This window comes from Protopterus annectens, chromosome 14.part0, assembly GCF_019279795.1.
Source record: "Protopterus annectens isolate FY-2018-M chromosome 14.part0, PAN1.0, whole genome shotgun sequence".
Taxonomy (NCBI): domain Eukaryota; kingdom Metazoa; phylum Chordata; order Ceratodontiformes; family Protopteridae; genus Protopterus; species Protopterus annectens.
Genome location: NC_056748.1, coordinates 839,274,197 through 839,293,076, shown reverse-complemented (window position 1 = coordinate 839,293,076; position 18,880 = coordinate 839,274,197). Strand labels below are relative to the sequence as shown.

At 44.6% G+C, this 18,880-nt stretch overlaps 1 protein-coding gene across 1 annotated transcript in view; it reads left to right on the top strand.

Annotated features, from left to right (window-relative positions):
• WAPL (WAPL cohesin release factor) overlaps positions 1–18,880 on the top strand; it is a 3,318,690-nt gene that overhangs the window by 2,537,188 nt on the left and 762,622 nt on the right. The window contains exon 15 of the mRNA XM_044056596.1: positions 17,875–18,041. Within this exon, the coding sequence (XP_043912531.1) occupies positions 17,875–18,041 (167 nt within the window). The remainder of the gene's footprint in view (positions 1–17,874; positions 18,042–18,880) is intronic.

Here is an 18,880-nt window from a genome sequence, read left to right as displayed (position 1 = left end):
TATAGTCAACATCCACAAATCAAGACTTGTTCCATCCCAAAGAATAACTTTTCTGGGTGCGGATCTAGACACAACCACCCAATTGGCCTTTCTCACAGAAGAAAAACAAAAACAACTACCGGATTACTTCAAGAATCTGACAAGACAAACTCAACTGACTGCAAGGAAAATCCTGCAGGCCCTGGGTTACATGGCATCTTGCATTTTTCTGATCCCACAAGCAAGGCTGCATATGAGAAAATTGCAATGGTACCTAAGGAGTTTATGGACTCAGCACAGTCACAGCTTAAAAACCTTGATCCCACTCATTCCATGCCTCCAAAAGGAATTTCTGTGGTGGGCTCAAGCCTGCCAGTCGAACAGCGGGTTGCCCTTCAGCAAGCCAAGAGCCAACCAAACCATCACTACGGACGCTTCAGACCAAGGCTGGGGAGCACACATGGTGGGCAGATGTATCCAAGGGCTATGGTCACAAAGAGAGCTGCGCATGCACATAAACCAAAAGGAAATGCTGGCAGTGATACAAGCAATCGAGGCCTTCAAACTTTTTCTTCATCAAGTCCACCTACTCATAAGGACAGACAACACCACAGTTATGTGGTACATAAACAAGCAAGGAGGCACCCATTCCTACCCTCTTTGCAGACTGGCAATGAATCTATGGGAACTTTCCTTGAAACTCAATATACAGCTGCAGTCCCAGTTCGTGCCAGGGAAAGACAATATACTGGCAGACAGCTTAAGCAGAAATATCATGGATGCTGCACCCAGACATCTTCTTACTCATAACACAATCATGGGGAAGGCCGGAAATAGATCTGTTCGCCTCCCCCCACAATCATCAACTGAAGAAGTTCTGCTCAAGGACATACCACCCACAAGCATGGAAAGTGGACACTCTCTCTTTCAGCTGGAAAGCTCTAACAGTGTATGCTTTTCCATTTCTCCCATTAATGACCAAGGTCTTACTGAAGATCAGGACAGAGCAGCCCAGAGTGATTCTGATAGCTCCAGACTGGCCAAGACAGCACTGGTACCCACTGTTAAGGAGCATGTCACAGACGAAACCGTGGCCTCTCCCCCTATGGCCACTTCTACTGACGCAGCACAATTTCAAAACTCTGCATTCCAACCTGAAAACCTTGCAGCTAACTGCCTGGAAGATACCATGACTCCTCCTCGGGATAAGCTATCCCAGAGAGTGAAGGATATTATTATGGTAGCTCGACGGCCTTCCACAAGGAAGGCATATTCAGCAAAATGGAAAAGATTTTACACTTGGAACACAACAAAGGACCTAGATGTGACAGTGATGAACATGGCACATATACTGGAATATTTGGCAGAATTGTTCCACAACGGCCTGTCTTACTCTTCCATTAAGATACATGCCTCAGCAATTTCAGCAGAATACAATGTTAATCCACCTGTCTTCTCTCATCCTCTCCTGAGACAGTTTCTAAGAGGAATCAAAAACATCAATCCTCCAAGGAAACCACCTCTACCTACTTGGGACCTTAACTTCATGTTGGAAAAACTAACACTTCCTCCCTTTGAACCAGCAGCATATGCAGATCTACAGTTTCTGTCTTGGAAAACTGCCTTCCTTCTGGCCATAACCTCAGCAAGAAGAATATCTGAGTTACAAGCTCTAATGGTAGTACAGCCATTTCTTATCTTTCATCAGGACAGAGTTTCATTGAGAACCAATCCTACATTTATGCCAAAGGTGGTATCCAGGGTATCTTTGAACCAAGCTATTCACTTGCCTACATTTTTCCCACAACCACAAAATAAAGGGGAGAAACTTCTGCACACCCTGGACATACACAAACAGTTGCGCTACTACTTGGACAGAACTAAAAGTTACAGAAAGACTGACCAGCTGTTTGTAGCATATGCTGCTGGGGCACAAGGAAAAGCAATTTCCAAACAGACAATTTCAAAATGGATAGGAAATTGCATTTGTTTTTGTTGCTCCTTTCATGGAAAAACTGTGCCAGCTGACATTAGACCTCATTCCACGAGAGCCACAGCCACCACCACAGCCTTCCTAAGAGGGGTGGCTACCAAGAACATTTTAGAAGCTGCTACATGGAGCTCCGTGCATACATTTGCCAAGCATTACAATTTACTTTTATACTCCAGATCCAGAGCAGGCTTTGCTACGGCAGTCCTGCAGGGTATCTTAGCTACACCGTCCTTTACTTCGTACCTCCACCCCCAGATTGGCTATGGTATTCTACCCATATGTGATGACTGCAGATGCATCCTTGAAGGACATAGTACAGTTTTGTACCTACCATAAATGTAGATGTCCGATAGGTATGCATCTGCAGTCAGGTTTACCCTCACTCCTTCCCCTCTGTGGTATACTTCTTGGGTACTTACCCCTCTTATAGCTAGCTGGGGGGATCTATTATGGTGTATTTGTTTTTATAGTACTGTGCATGTTTGGATTTGTTTTTGCAATGCATATCTCCAAATTTTAGCCTTCCTTAGAGGGCACCTGGCATCTGGGGCAAGAAAAACTGAGGAAAATGGCGTTGGCTGATGCATTTATACCCCAGATGCTCTGACGTCGGGGAAAGTGCGACATCAGCCGAGGCCAGACCCAGACTTTGGAATCCGGCCGACCGAAGGGCTGCCTGAGGCAGGACAACCCATATGTGATGACTGCAGATGCATACCTATCGGACATCTACATTTATGGTAGGTACAAAACTGTACTTTGTTTCCCCAAAAAAGGTTTATAGAAAGAAACAGTCTCCAAGGTCACTATAGCTAGATGGATTTCTTCATGCATCCTGCAGGTCTGTAAGGACAGAGGCATCTCTCCTCCATGTCAGGTAAAAGCTCATTCCACTAGGTCCATGGCTACGTCTGTGGCTTTCTGATCTAGAGTGTCTTTGGATGACATTTGCTCTGCAGCTACTTGGTCCTCCTCTCATAAGTTTGTCTCATTACAAATTCGATTTGACTTCCAGGAGAGCATCCTTTGGTTCCACAGTGCTCTGGAATATCCTTCCATGAGCACCTCCCAGGAGTTTAGTAGCTGGAGACTCTGTGCCACAGGTTGAAGACCAAATTAAGTAAACTTCTTCAGATAAAGAAGTTATGTACGCCCCATAACGTTCCATCTGAATAGTTGTACTTCATTTGTCTTAAACCCTCCCTCCTTCCCCCGGACCTTGGCGCATGATCAGCCTTCGGGCTGTAGTATAGGTCACAAGTATATTATCAGGTCTGGTTCTCAGTATAAGTTCAGCAAACTCGATCTGGGGATGGAAGACAGTGGAGGGGTATTACGGGTAAGGAGAGGAGTCTGGAGCCCAGAGCTGATGCTAGTAATAGTTGCTGACTCAGATCCGATACGGGTCCGTATTCCACAGGTTGAAGACAAATGAAGTAGAACTACTCAGACAGAACGTTATGGTGAGTACATAACTTCTTTTCTTTTATGGAATTCACTCTAACCCCGGATACTTTACCTCCTGCTCCCAGGAAACCTGACAGGTAGAGTCCTGGACTCACTCAAATTTCTTTTCAAGAATCCTACTGCTGACCCAGAGGTAATCTTCCAAGGGCCTAAAGGAATAAAAGCAACTACAGTTAAGAATCCCACCCTCTCGGACAGGGATTCTGGAGCCTTAGACAGATGGGGTAAAAAAGTGTATACTTCTGCAATTCTTGCCATTAGAGCATTAAATTGTCAGTTCCACATGCTGAAATGCCAGCAACATACTATGGAACTAAAATTATCTACCTTTCCTGACTGTGCAGAAAATAAAGATTTACAGGAACTTATGCATTCTGCAAGCCAAATCAGTAAGCATACCCTGCAATGTGGGTTTGACACCCTAGAAACATCTTACAGGGCAGCAGTCACAGGTTCTGTACTTAGAAGGCATGCTTGGTTTAAGGAACCAGACCTTGCCAGATCATGTCAAATCAAAATTATTGGACACACCTCTGAACAAAGACAATCTGTTTGGCACCAAAGCAGAAGAGGTTTTAAAAAAGATGGAAGAAAAAGCTAAATCTATGCAGACAGACTTTTTGCAAGTTCAGCCTCCAAGATTCAGAAGACATTGTCCCTCAAAACATTGGTCCTTTCCTGCCCTCCTCAAGGTCACTTCAGACAAGTCCTAAGGGTAACAGACCCCCCAGACAGCAGTCTCAGTGTATGCAGAGATCTAAACAATGGAGTACTTCCACTTCTAAACCAGGGAGTGCTAAGCCACCCCCTTATGGAAAGAATTCCCAGTGACTCAACTCCTCTTCTCTCCTCTGCCCATCTGTCCATGCCCCTAGGAGGAAAACCTTCCTCCCATGCAGAAAACTGGCCCTCTATCACCAACGATCAATGGGTCCTCAACATAGTGACCCAGGGGTGCATATTTTATTTCCACACCTTGCCAACCCTAAAGAGATTCCCAGATCTTCCACCAAACCAGTGGGCAGAGCCGCAAAATCAAGTTCATTCCCTGCTCTCCATGAGGGCTATTCAGCCTGTCCCTGCAGATCAGATAGGCCAAGGGTTCTATTCCAGGCTTTTTCTAGTACCCAGACAAGAGGGCACCTATACCCAATCTTAAATCTATGTATTCTAAACACTTTTTCTTGGTGGTACCAAAATTCAAAATGCTCACACTGCAGCAGCTTCTCCCTATGCTGTCCAAAGATGCCTGGTTAGCCACTTTAGACCTCAAGGAGTTCTATCTACTATCCCAGTCCGAGATTCTTGCAGGAAATAGCTATGTTTCAGTGCAGGATTTATGCAATTATCAGTTTTCTGCACTTCTCTTTGGCTTATCCACCGCTCCCAGGGTTTTCACAAAATGCCTGGCTCCAGCCATTGCTTATTGCAGACAAAGAAATATTCAAATTTGCCCTTACTTGGATGACTGCCTGATTCAGGCAGACAGTCAGGAAAAGCTGTTACAGCACCTGCCATTTATAAAGGACCTACTAAATTCACTGGGGTACACTATCAACGAGAAGAAATCCAAATTTGTCCCCAGTCAAAAAATTGTATTCCTGGGAGCAAGCCTGGATGCAAGCAAATCCCAGATGGCATTTCTAACTCTAGAAAAACAAGCCTATCTGACAGGCTAGGTCTCTCAACTGGCCATCAGAACCCAGTTATCTACAAGGAAAAGCCTGCAAGCTCTAGGGTTCATGGCCTCCTGCATTCTACTAATTCCATATGCTAGACTGCATATGAGGAAACTTCAGTGGTATTTTAAAAGCCTTTGGTGTCAACATTCACAGGACCTGAAAACCATTATACCTATGATACCCTGTCTAAGGAAAAATTTTCTTTGGTGGGCAGCAGCATGCATCCACAAGGGTCTTCCCTTTTCACAACCCCACGCCGCCCAGACCCTAACATCAGACTATGTCTGGGGTGCTCACCTGGATGGCAGTTGCATTCAGGGCCATTGGAGCCAAAACCAATTTCATCTGCACATCAACCAAAAAATTATGCTAGCTCTTCAGTACGCTCTGACACCTTTCAGTTCCCTGCTCTCTCCGGGGCCGCTACTTATCAAAACTGACAACACCACAGTAATCTGATACATCAACAAGCAGGGGGGAACCCACTCTTACTCTCTCTGCAGGCTAGCCATGATCTTTTGGAACACGGTTTCAGCCATGCATATTCATCTGCAAGCTCAATTCCTGCCAGGCAACTAAAACTCTCTGGCAGACAGCTTAAGCAGAAATCTGTTGGACCCACACAGGTGGCAATTAAACCACAACACCTTCAACCTTGTGACCCAAAAAGGGGGAACCCCGAAGGTGGGACTATTTGCCTCCCCCTACAACCACCAGCTCAACAAATTCTGCACCAGGGAACCTCGCAGCAAGGCCTGGAAAGTGGATGCCCTAGCCTTCCAATGGGCAAACCTCTCAATCTATGCATTTCCCCCTCTACCTCTTCTGACCAGAGTATTACTCAAAATAAGGAAGGAAAGACCAAGGGCAATCCTGATTGCCCCAGACTGGCCACGCCAACACTGGTACCCACTACTGCGCAGTCTGACCCCATTGCCTCCATGGCACCTACCCCAGATTCCAACTCTCCTGACTCAGCAGGAGGGAGAGTTCTTGCATCCACAGTTGCAGACACTAAAACTAGCAGCCTGGCTTATTCCTTGACTTCTCCTCCAGTGGCCACCCTAAGCAAACAAGTCCTGGATGTCATACGTGAAGCCAGACGACCCAGTACTAGAAAATCCTATGCTGACAAGTGGAAAAGGTATTGTTCCTGGATCCAGACTGAAGGAGCTGACCCAGCACAGCCCTCCTTATCTCTCATCCTGGATTACCTAGCAGAACTACTCCACATGGGGTGTATCCTTCTCTTCCATTAAAATCCATGCCTGTGCCATCTCTGCACATTACAGCACTGAGCCACCTCTCTTCTCACACCCTCTCATCAAACTATTCCTGAGAGGGGCTAACAACTTAAAGCCACCATGAAGAGCCCCTACTCCTGCTTGGGACCTAAACTCTGTGTTGGAAAAGCTCACCCCCCCCCCCTTTGAGCCTGCAGATTCAGCAGAGTTAAAATTCCTCTCTTGGAAAACAGCCTTGTTTCTGGCCATCACTTCAGCTAGAAGAGTGTCTTGAGTTACAAGCACTTATGGCAGTGGAACCTTTCATCATATTTCATGCTGACAGGGTCTCCCTCAGGACTAACCCAACATTCATCCTTAAAGTGATGTCTAGTGTGGCTCTCAACCAATCTGTTCATTTGCCCACCTTTTTCCTTAAACCTCAAAATTAGTTGGAAAGGATCCTGCACTCTTTAGATGTGCACAGACAGCTCAGATTCTACCTGGATAAGACTATGCCCTTTAGTAAATCTGACCAGTTATTAGTCAGCTTTGCACCAGGGGCAGAGGGCAAAGCCATATCAAAACAAACCATCTCCAAATGGATAGCACACTGCATCCATTTCTGTTACAAACACCATGGGAAATCACCCCCACTGGGGGTCAGAACACATTCAACTAGGGCAACTTCAACCACTACAGCCTTTCTCAGAGGCGTCCCTACCAGGAACATCCTGGAAGCTGCAACATGGAGCTGTGTTCATACCTTCACCAAGCATTACCACCTTCCTATCTTTTCAAAATCCAGGGCAGGCTTTGCAACCGCAGTCCTGCAGGGCATTCTAGCCAGCCCCAACTCTTCTTGAATGACTCCACCTGATCCTCAGATTTGGGAATCAACCCAAGTGTGATGACTGCAACAGTGACACACTAAGAACATAGTGCAGTTGTGTACACTTACCATAAATGTAGATGTTCGACTGTATTCACTGTTGCAGTCCTGGTTTCCCACCCTCCGGCCCCCTTGTTTCTCTCTCTTCCTCACCCTTACAGGGCTATTGGTATTTGCTTTCTACTGGTGGTGTTACTCCACCATAACTTAGCTCCCTTTTGGGAGCTCCTGACATTTGGTGCAAGAAAACTGATGTAATGGCGTCGGCTGTCTGTTTTATACCACTGACAAACTGATGTCAGTCCTGGAGTGACAGCAACCAACGCAGAAATAATAAGCCTCTGATATTCTGGCCGACTGATGGCTACCCCTGGCAGGATGACCCAAGTGTGATGAGTGCAATAGTGATTACACTCGAACATCTACATTAATGGTAAGTGTACACAACTGTACTTTCTGGTTGTTTCCACAGTGCTGTCTTATGACCCTCAGAGCCATGGCAATTTTGAGCCCTCTCTCTGCTCCTGCTCTGGGTGGCAGCTTGTTGGAGCAGGGTGTGACCCTGGTTCTGAGGTTGTCTTTCTCGGTTCTGGGCTCTCATCCATCTACAGGCCAGCCTGCCTTCCAGATTATGGAGAGAGCTTTGGCCTCAGTAGGCTCTCAGCTGGCTCCATCCTCATCGAAGTGCCATGTTTTCATTTCCTCTGATTCACAGCTGTCACAATCTACTATGTCTGGACAGCGGGCACAAGAACTAAGACACCCCAGTTCTGGGTCCCCCCGTCTTAGGAGTCTTTTTCAGAAGCTCCCCCCTGAGGAACCACCCCTTAAGAGGAAGCACCTAGATACTCCAGAAGAATCAGTCACTGAAGACACAGATTATGAAGATGTAGGTTCCCCACAGTCACCCCCCAGATGATGTCTCCTTTGGAGACATCCTGGAAATATTAAAACGGAGGGGTGATTGGAAACCCACAAACCCATCCTCTGAGGAATCTGTGTTCTTGCAAGCTTTTCATGCCCACCTGTCTACTTCTTGGGTGACCGCTCATGCTGACGACCTAGTTAAGTTGATCGTTCAGCAAGCATGGAAGACTCCTGACTCCTTAGAGCCTATTCCCCAGAGAGGGATAAGAATTTGTCAACCACAAATGATCAGCACCATTGGTCAAAGGGTCTAGCAGTGGATGCCATGGTGGTGGTGGCGGTCACCAAAAAGGAACATGCCGTGGAGAGTTCAACTGTCCATCCACCTAACCAAGAGTCCCGGACAATGGACAGATTTGGGAAGTGGGTCTCTGCTTCAACGACCTTCGCTATTCGGTCCTTGAACCTCTTAGCACACTTTACTAGACTCCAAATGGATCTGATAACTCTGCTTTCAGATACCCTTGCAGTAACAGTCTGACGAGGTTCGGGATAAGGTTGACTATCACCATGGACCCCCTGGAGTCTCATCATCTTCTTTCTGCTGTTCCTGTTAGGGGTCGCCACAGCGGATCACCTGTTTCCATTTCTTCCTGTCCTCTGCATCATGCTCTTTCACACCAACCGCCTGCATGTCCTTTCTCACCACATCCATAAACCTTATCTTAGGCCTTCCTCTTTTCCTCTTACCTGGCAGCTCCATCCTTAGCATCCTTTTCCCAATATACCCAGCATCCCTCCTCAGCACATGTCCAAACCAACGCAATCTCGCCTCTCTTGCTTTGTCTCCAAACTGTCCAACCTGAGCTGACCCTCTAATATACTGATTCCTAATCCTGTCCATCCTGGTCACACCCAGTGCAAATCTTAACATCTTTAACTCTGCCACATCCAGCTTTGACTCCTGCCTTTTTGTCAATGCCACCGTCTCCAGCCCATATAACATAGCTGGTCTCATTACCCTCTTGTAGACCTTCCCTTTCACTCTTACTGGTACCCCGTCTGTCACAAATCACTCCTGACACTCTTCTCCTTCCATTCCACTCTGCCTGTTCTCTCTTCCACACTCACCATTACTCTGAACTGTTGATCCCAAGTACTTAAACTCATCCACCTTTACCAACTCTACTCCCTGCATCCTCACCATTCCTCTACCCTCCCTCTCATTTACACTCATATATTCTGGTTTAGCCCTTCTGACCTTCATTCCTCTCCTCTTTAAAGCATATCTCCACCTCTCCAGGGTCTCCTCAACCTGGTCCCTACTCTCACTACATATCACAATGTCATCTGCAAACATCATAGTCTACAGGGCCTCCTGTCTGCTCTCATCTGTCAACCTGTCCATCACCACTGAAAATAAAAAAAGGCTCAGAGCTGATCATTGATGTAATCCCATCTCCGCCTTAAACGTATCTGTCACTCCCACCGCAGTCCTCACCAATGTCACACTTCCCTCGTACATATCCTGTACCACTCTTACATACTTCTCTGCCACTCCCGACTTCCTCATACAATACCACAACTCCTCTCTGGTCACCCTGTCATATCCTTTCTCTAAGTCCACAAAGACACAATGCAACTCCTTCTGACCTTCTCTGTATTTCTCCAACAACACTGTCAGAGCAAACATTGCATCTCTAGTGCTCTTTCCTGGCATGAAACCATACTGTTGATCACTAATCATCACCTCCCTTCTTAACCTAGCTTCCACTACTCTTTCCGATAACTTCAAGCTGTGACTGATCAATTTTATCCCTCTGTAGTTACTGCAGCTCTGCACATCACCCTTAGTCTTAAAGATAGGTACCAGAACACTTTTTCTCTACTCCTCAGGCATCCTGTGACTTTCCAAAATATCATTAAACAATCTGGTTAAAAATTCCACTGCCATTTCTCCTAAGCACCTCCATGCTTCCACTGGTATGTCGTCTGGGCCAACAGCCTTTCCATTCTTCATCCTCTTCATAGCTGTCCTTACTTCCTCCTTGCTAATCTGTTTCACTTCCTGATTCACTATCCCCACATCATCCAACCTTCTTTCTCTCTCTCATTCTCTTCATTCATCAGCCCTTCAAAGTACTCTTTCCATCTACTCAACACACTCTTCTCACTTGTGAGTACGTTTCCCTCACTATCCTTTATCACCCTTAACTGCTGCACATCTTTCCCAGCTCTGTCCCTCTGTCTAGCTTAACAGGTCCTTTTCTCCCTCTTTAGTGTCCAATCTCTCATACAACTCTCCGTATGCCTTGTCCTTAGCCTTCGCCACCTCTCTCTTTGCCATGCGCCTCATCTCCTTATACTCATGTCTACTTTCTTCATCTCTTTGACAATCCCACTTCTTCTTCGCCAGCCTCTTCCTCTGTATACTCTCCTGTACTTCCTCATTCCACCACCAGGTCTCCTTGTCCTCTTTCCTCTGTCCAGATATCACACCAGGCACCTTTCTAGCAGTCTCCCTTACTAGCTCTGCTGTAGTTACCCAGCTATTCGGTAACTCTTGACTGTCTCACAGTGCCTGTCTTAACTCTTCCCTGAACTCCACCTCACAATCACCCTTTTTTAACTTCCCCTATTTAATCCTTGGCACTGCTTTCACACTCCTCCTCTTGATCGCCGTCATCCTGCAGACCACCATTCTATGCTACTTAACTACACTTTCCCCTGTCACCACTTTACAGTCTCCAATCTCCTTCAGACTGGCTCTCCTACATAGGATATAATCCACTTGTGTGCATCTTCCTCCACTCTTGTACGTCACCCTATGCTCCTCCCTCTTCTTAAAATACGTATTCACCACAGCCATGTCCATCCTTTTCGCAAAATCCACAATCTGACCTTCTGCATTCCTCTCTTTAACACCATACCTACCCATCACTTCCTCATCCCCTCTGTTCACTTCACCAACATGCCCATTGAAGTCTGCTCCAATCACTAGTCTGTCAAACTTAGGTACACTCACCACCACTTGATCCAACTCACTCCAACATTTTTCTTTCTCATCCATCTCACACCCAACTTGTGGAGCATATGCACTAACAGCATTCATCATTACACCATCAATTTCAAGCTTCATAAACATCACTCTATCAGACACGCTCTTCACCTCCAAAACACTCTTTGCATACTGTTCCTTTAGGATAACCGCTCCCACATTTCTCCTGCCATCCACACCATGATAGACCAATTTTAACCTGCCTCCTATACACCTGGCCTTACTTCTCTTCCATCTGGTCTCTTGCATGCACAATATATCAACCTTCCTTCTCTCCATCATATCAGCTTGCTCTGTCCCTATACCAATCATACTGCCAACATTCAAAGTTCCTACTACTGCACTCCTAACCTTCCTCCTCTCTTCCTGCCTTCGGGCATGCCTTCCTCCTCCTCTTCTCCTTTCGCCAGCAGTAGCCCAATTTCTGCCAGCACCCTGTTGGCTAACAGTACTGGTGGCGGTCGTTGTTAACCCGGGCCTCGACCGATCCGGTATGGAAATATGAAATGTTCTCCGCATAAGTCATTTGGCAGAGGTTTTATGCCGGATGCCCTTCCTGACGCAACCCTCCCCATTTATCCAGGCTTGGAACCGGCACAAAGAAATGCACTGGCTTGTGCATCCCCAGTGGCTGGGTTTGACCCCCTGGAGTTTAATATTTCAAATTCGTCCATGCGGCTTATTGCTCATACACAGAAGGGACATCTAGAGCAGCAGGCACAGCTGCTGCCTTTAGGCGTCACACCTGGATGCTCTTGTGTGACTTCACGGAACCCTTTGTTTTCCTTTATTAACACACCTGTTGATGGCACGCACTTGTTGGGCCCAAATGTTAGACACATACGAGCCAGGTGTGAAAAAGACAAAGACCTTTTCTGCTGTGGGTGTTCATCTTTCCACTCAACGACCTCATTCCAGGAATCAGAGGAGTGGAAAAATGTAGTTCAAGAAGATCCAGGGGCCTTTTCTGGACACATGTGAGTATCCCCCCTGGGGGAGCTCTTCTGGAAGAACCAGGTCCTACCCTCTGTCGGGAAGCCCTAAGAATTTGGCAATGGGCTGTCACTTCCAACCACTTTCTGATAGCAGTGCATATCCCAAGTAACTCCAATGTGATTGCTGACAAACTGAGCAGATGTATCCTCCTGCCTCACCAGTGGTCTGTCAGTCTTAACGTAGCGTTGATGATCTTTCAATGGGGTCAGCTGTGCTGTGACCTGTTCACCTCTCCCATAAACCACAAATGCAGCAGCTTCTTTGCCATAATCCCCCCTCACGTGGAGTCCCTGAGAGAGATGCACTTCTCGATTGGTCCCCGGGACTTCTGTTTGCCTTTCCCCCTATTCCACTGATCACCCAGTTTCTGAGGAAAGCCCAAAGGTTGAAAAGCAAAGTAATTCTCATTGCACCTTACTGGCCCCAGCAAGTCTGGTTCCCCTTCTTTTGGCCTCACCTGGTACACTGCCCATGAACTCTGGACCCAACTCCAGACCTACTATCTCACCCTCAGGGCTTTGTGCATCCCAGCCTTGAAAATCTCTAGCTAACAGCCTGGTTTCTCCAATTCCATTAAAATCCAGGCAGAATAACTTATCTCCACTGCAAAAGATACTTCTGCCTTCCCATAAACCATTCACCAGAAAGCTTTACCTAAGCAAATGGAAAAGATTTTCAATTTGAGCATGCACAAACTACATAGACCCTTTCTCAGCATCAGCTGGTAAGGTCCTGGAATGTTTAGCTACCTTATTTGAAATGGGGGGGGGGGGGGCTCTGTGTCCACTATTAAGGTTCATTTGGCTGTCATTTCAAATTTTCATAATGGCGCTCTGCATTTAAAACTCCCATTCAAAGATCCTGTAGCACCATGAGATTTGACCTTAGCCTTACAATGTCTAGTTCAACAGCTACATGTGATCTCAGTTTTTATCTTGGAAGACCCTCTTCCTAGTAACTATCATTTCTGTTAGAAGAATTTCAGAGTTAAAAGCTTTGTGAGCCATCCCTATATCATTTTTCACAAAGAAAGTGTGTCACTCAGAACCAATCCCACCTTCCTTCCTATAGTGGTATCAGAGTCTAATATCAACCAGTCCATAGACTTACCAGTCTTCTTCCCAAATTTTGCAAACAGAGGGGAGTACTGGGTGCACTTGTTGGACGTCCACAGACAGGTACATTTTTTCTTTGACGGAATGAAATCAGGTCTATATCAGAACATTGACGTATTAAAACTTTGAATGTTCTGATATTGAACACTATGCAGCAAACGCTAAGAATAGCGAAGCTGTAGAACAGCGAATTCTTTCCTCGGGAAAGAATTAGGTTAGCCGTTTCTATGGCTTCGCTATTCTTAGCGCTGTGGTGGAAAGTTACGGGATGGGTTCAGGTAATTGTGCAATTGTTTGTACGTTAGGGTTAGGGGTGGGTTAAGTGAGTTAGGGTTAAGGCGCGGGTTAGGCATGTGTGCGATAGTGACAGACTTTAGGATTAGGGGCGGTTTAAGTGAGTTAGGGTGCGGGTTAGGTGAGTGTGCGATAGTGACGGTCGTTAGGGTTAGGGGTTTGGGTTAAGGTAAGTGGGTAGATAGTGTATGTTTAGTTTAGTGTAGCGTTAGATGTAGGAATTTAAGTGCATGTGTGTGGTTGCTGTTTGTTTGATGTGCTTGTGTTGTGTGTGTGTGTTTCGAAGCAGCAAATATTTTCCATGGGAAAAAATTTGCTGTTCTTGAATGTTCGATATTTTCATGTTTAGATGTTTTGGGGCCAATGAAATAGCGTTCGCTATTTTCATCTTTCGATAACGTGATATAAATGCATGAAATCTTGTAGAAAATCAGATCAACTATTTCTATCATTTTCAGGATCTAGATTGGGCAAACCTGTATCAAATGTCACCTTGTCAAAATGGCTTAGAGACTGCATTACCTTTATATAAAATCAAAATAGACTCAAACTACCAACTGCAGTTAGAACTCATTCTACAAGATCTGTTTCCATTTCAGTGGTCTTTCATTCCAGGGCTTCTACGGACAACATATGTGCAGCTGCTACTTGGGCTACTCCACATACCTTTATCACCCATTACAAATTAAACATGGTCTCCAGGGGAAGAGCGTCCTTTGGCTGTATGGGGCTCAGGAATATCCTTCCTTAGGGCCGCCCAGGATGTAAAGTAGCTGGGGACTATATCCCATCAGTCAAGATTGAATGAAGATTGACAACATCAGATAAAGAAGTTTTGTTCTTACCATAACATTCTATCTGTGTTGTCGGTTTTCATTCATTCTTGAGATCCCACCTTCCTACACCATCCAAAAGACTCCTGGAGGTTCGGACCTAGTCCTTGAAAGTTATAGGGTTATACCTTAGACAGGGCTTCTGCATTATCTTAACTGTTATGCAGACTCGATCTGAGGTAATAGGAAGCGGGGCATTGTGGGTAGAGCCTTAGCTCAAGAGTTTTTGGCTTGCTCGAGCTATGTATACAGTCGAGCTGGTTCCGAGAGGTCAGAACCGAACCCATCAGTCAAGAATGAATGAAGACTGACACCACAGATGGAATGTTATGGTAAGAACATAACTTCTTTTTTCACATCTGAGACCCTAGATATTCTAGAATTACTTCACAAATCTGCAGCCTTTAAAAATGATTTTGAAGGAGAGACATTTCTAAATTAAAAAAAAAAAAGTGTTTGAATGCCAGGAAATGTCCATGGTAGGCAGCAAGACCATAGTCAAGGAGGATGATCTCCTTCAGCCAGCTGAAGTCCTCATTAGCTGTGACTGTCCCCTAATCTGACTCCACTCCCCCCCCCCCCAACTTCTCAAAGATTTCTATGTTGGAGAATCTCCCTATTTTTCAGATAAGTGGTCATTCTGTCCTCACATTAGTGGTTTGCAAACGTTGTAACTAAGATTAAACATTGCATTCCATCAGTTCCGTCCTTTCCAGGCCTTTCATTCCATGCATAAGAAAGAAATTTTGCCCAGTCTTTTCAGCCCCAACACACACAATGCAGAACCATAGAGAAGGCCTGTTGGTCATTATAGGAAAAGGGTAATATTTCAAGGAGGAGAAATTTGTGAAAATGTTCCTAGTCTGTTAGGTGTTAACAGGTCTGGGGTGATAAATGTGCGGATACATTCCTTGCAGGTCTCTTACAGTTTGATAGTTTTCTTCTCACCTTGACTCATCATCTTCTTCTTTTGGCTGTTCCCATTAGGGGTCGCCACAGCGGATCATCTGTTTCCATTTCTTCCTGTCCTCTGCTTCATGCTCTTTCACACCAACCGCCTGCATGTCCTCTCTCACCACATCCATAAACCACATCTTAGGCCTTCCTGTTTTCCTCTTACCTGGCAGCTCCATCCTTAGCATCCTTTTCCCAATATACCCAGCATCCATCCTCAGCACATGTCCAAACCAACGCAATCTCGCCTCTCTTGCTTTGTCTCCAGACTGTCCAACCTGAGCTGACCCTCTAATATACTGATTCCTAATGCTGTCCATCCTAGTCACACCCAGTGCAAATCTTAACATCTTTAACTCTGCCACATCCAGCTCTGACTCGTACCTTTTCGTCAATGCTACCGTCTCCAACCCATATAACATAGCTGGTCTCACTACCCTCTTGTAGACCTTCCCTTTCACTCTTACTGGTACCCGTCTGTCACAAATCACTCCTGACACTCTTCTCCACCCATTCCACCCTGCCTGTACTCTCTTCTTTACCTCTCTTCCACACTCACCATTACTCTGAACTGTTGATCCCAAGTACTTAAACTCATCCACCTTTACCAACTCTACTCCCTGCATCCTCACCATTCCTCTAACCTCCCTCTCATTTACACACATATATTCTGTTTTAGCCCTGCTGACCTTCATTCCTCTCCTCTCTAAAGCATATCTCAACCTCTCCAGGGTCTCCTCAACCTGGTCCCTACTCTCACTACATAACACAATGTCATCTGCAAACATCCTAGTCCACGGGGCCTCCTGTCTAATCTCATCTATCAACCTGTCCATCACCACTTGACTATGAAAGAATATTTCCTTTATATCCCTGCTTGTAGAATATTTAGGCAGTTTCAGTTTTTCAGTGAAGGTCCTCCCAGTTCATTTCACCTTCTTACACCATTTGGACTTGTTTCCATGCCCAAGGTCTTGACCACTTATCCCAAGCATTTAGTAGTTTACTTTGAGTCTGCAGGGCAATCATATTTTCTCAAAATTCAGTGATCTGAGCTGGACCAGTTTCTTAGGGGAACACCAAGAGTCTGTCAGTTGTATCTTCATACACTTGCCTGTTTCACTCTTGATTGCATGCACATGAGCTTTGTGCAGTTCCCCATTGTTTAGGTGGCAAGATGTTCTCCTTCACACTGTGTGCGCTGATAAGGGGCATGTGTAGACCTGAGGCCCTTTTCTCAGGAGCGGATAAGAACAATGACTTCTTTCTGTACAGCTGTCAACCCGTGACCCCCCCTTCATGCTGATGAATAATGGCCTTGGCCCATTTTCCCCTTTTCACAGAAACATCTTAATGGTTTCCTAAGAAAGAGGAGTGTTGAGTCTCATCATTTGTGAAACTTTTGTTCGAGAAAGCAGTTTCTACAGACATGACAATGGGATTCTACCCCCCCCCCCAAGATGGCTAATGGTCCTTTCCAACCTCTTTGCTAAGAGGAGTGAGAACCTGTGTAGGCATCTTTGGTCTGACTCTTGCTTAGGTTTTTTTTTTTTTTTTTTTTTTTTTTTTCAATCTAGCATAGATGTATAGGTTGTAATACATTACCATCTTGCCACTAGTATGGAATTTGGAGTCTGAATTCTTGGACAGGGTTCATAAAAGGTTTTCTTTTTCTATTCTTTTGGTGCCTCCATTCCTTCTTCATATGTCTGTCATATAGATTTTCATCCTCCCTAGTACAGGAGGCACTAAAAAATGTGGTCACCTCTCTGAGTCTTGATTGTGGAGGAGCAGAATTAACAGCTTAGAATCTTAATGTTTGCTCATTGCCAGATAAAATACTTAATTCCTCCCCTATGTCTATGCTCAAAATGAGGGCTACTGTTACTGTGGCATCCACTGTGTGCTGACTTGTTACATGCTATAATTTTGACTGTGTTGATGCTATGGCTAGACTTTCAGACTTGTCTTTCATCTACACAAAATCACTTTGTTTAAGTTGTACTTTGTCAAGACAGTGCTCAAGCAGTCCATTGTCTTAGAGGCTGCAGGCCCTTACTAAGCTGAGTATTTCTATAAACTCTCTTCAACCAATTCCACTTGTTCTAGGCTGTCCACCCCCCACCCCCCCCAAAAAGCTCTTCTTTTGTAGTCTGGAAAAAACACTTAACTGTTGCATACTTTTCACATTGTGATGGTGTCTTTCAAATTAAGTCTTTAATCTTTGTTTTTTTTTTTCATTCAGATGTGTTGTATTTTTATTGCTTGTTCTTGTTTAATATATGTGCTTGTGTATATGCACATACATGTATATACATGTGTTTGTGTAGTACACACACACACAATTCTAGTCTTTTAATTATTGCACACTGTTTAGGTCCATAAATGTTAAGGTGGTAGAAGCCAAAGATGATGGTTTAAGAAAGAATTAACTAGTTTTTTTTTAATATAATTTCAGTACATGAAAAAATCCTTGCGATACTTAACTAATTTTACACACCTTTTATTTTTAAATTTCTAGAGCTTTACAGCACTGTGAAGAACTAATACAGCATTACAACCGTGCTGATGTTAAAACCTGTGGAGACAATGCATTGTGTTCCCGTAGTTCTAACCACCTGGGAAAGGCAGTGGAAGACTGCATGAGAGCCATTTTTGGAGTTTTGCTTAATTTAACAAATGATAATGGTTAGTATGCCTCAGAAGATAAATGAAGACTGCAATATATATATATATATTAGTTGTGGTATTTCTTTGTGCCTGATCTTTTTACCAACTGATAATACTCAGAAAGCTTATTATTTATACACACTTGACATTTTCTATATTTTTCTTTCATTTGATAGTGTCACATTGTAGGAAAGTTGTAGTGCTTTGCATAGTACGGAGTATAACATAGTATGCAGTCTTAATAAATCTAGGAAAAGAAAAGCTAAGACTTCAGGTATAGCATTAAATGATGGGCTGTATTTTTTTTTTGAAAACTGTTTCTTTTCTGGCTTCATTTCATTTTTGTTTGTTTCTGATCTGTTGGATACCTTGAGTAATCTGAGCTGCTAGCTTTTTCTGCTATTGCATTAGTTCCAAACATCCTAACTAAGTTATGATGTACATTCAACATATATTGGTAGGGTTTGTATATAACAAGTCATAAAGATATTGGATGAGTGACCTTAGCATCCCCCCCATGCTGGTGGGTCGTATGAAGCAGATGATTGTTCCATTTGTGGAGTTGACAAAATGGACTGCATTTTTGCATGTAAAGTGTTTAAAAGTGTGTGTGTGTGTGTGTGTGTGTGTGCGCGCGCGCAAGATTCCTTTGAGGTGTTAAACCGGGGCCCCATCCACTTCAGTCAATGTTAGCTCAGGTCAATGTTAAACACTCCATGGGACTTGTCAAAACAATAGGACTTTTTCTTTATTAAACCTGTATGTACATTATTTACACAGTTTTCACCCCTTTTTCATATGTACAGTATTTAGTCTTAAGATATATTTCTGTACATATATTAACATATGTCTGTTTA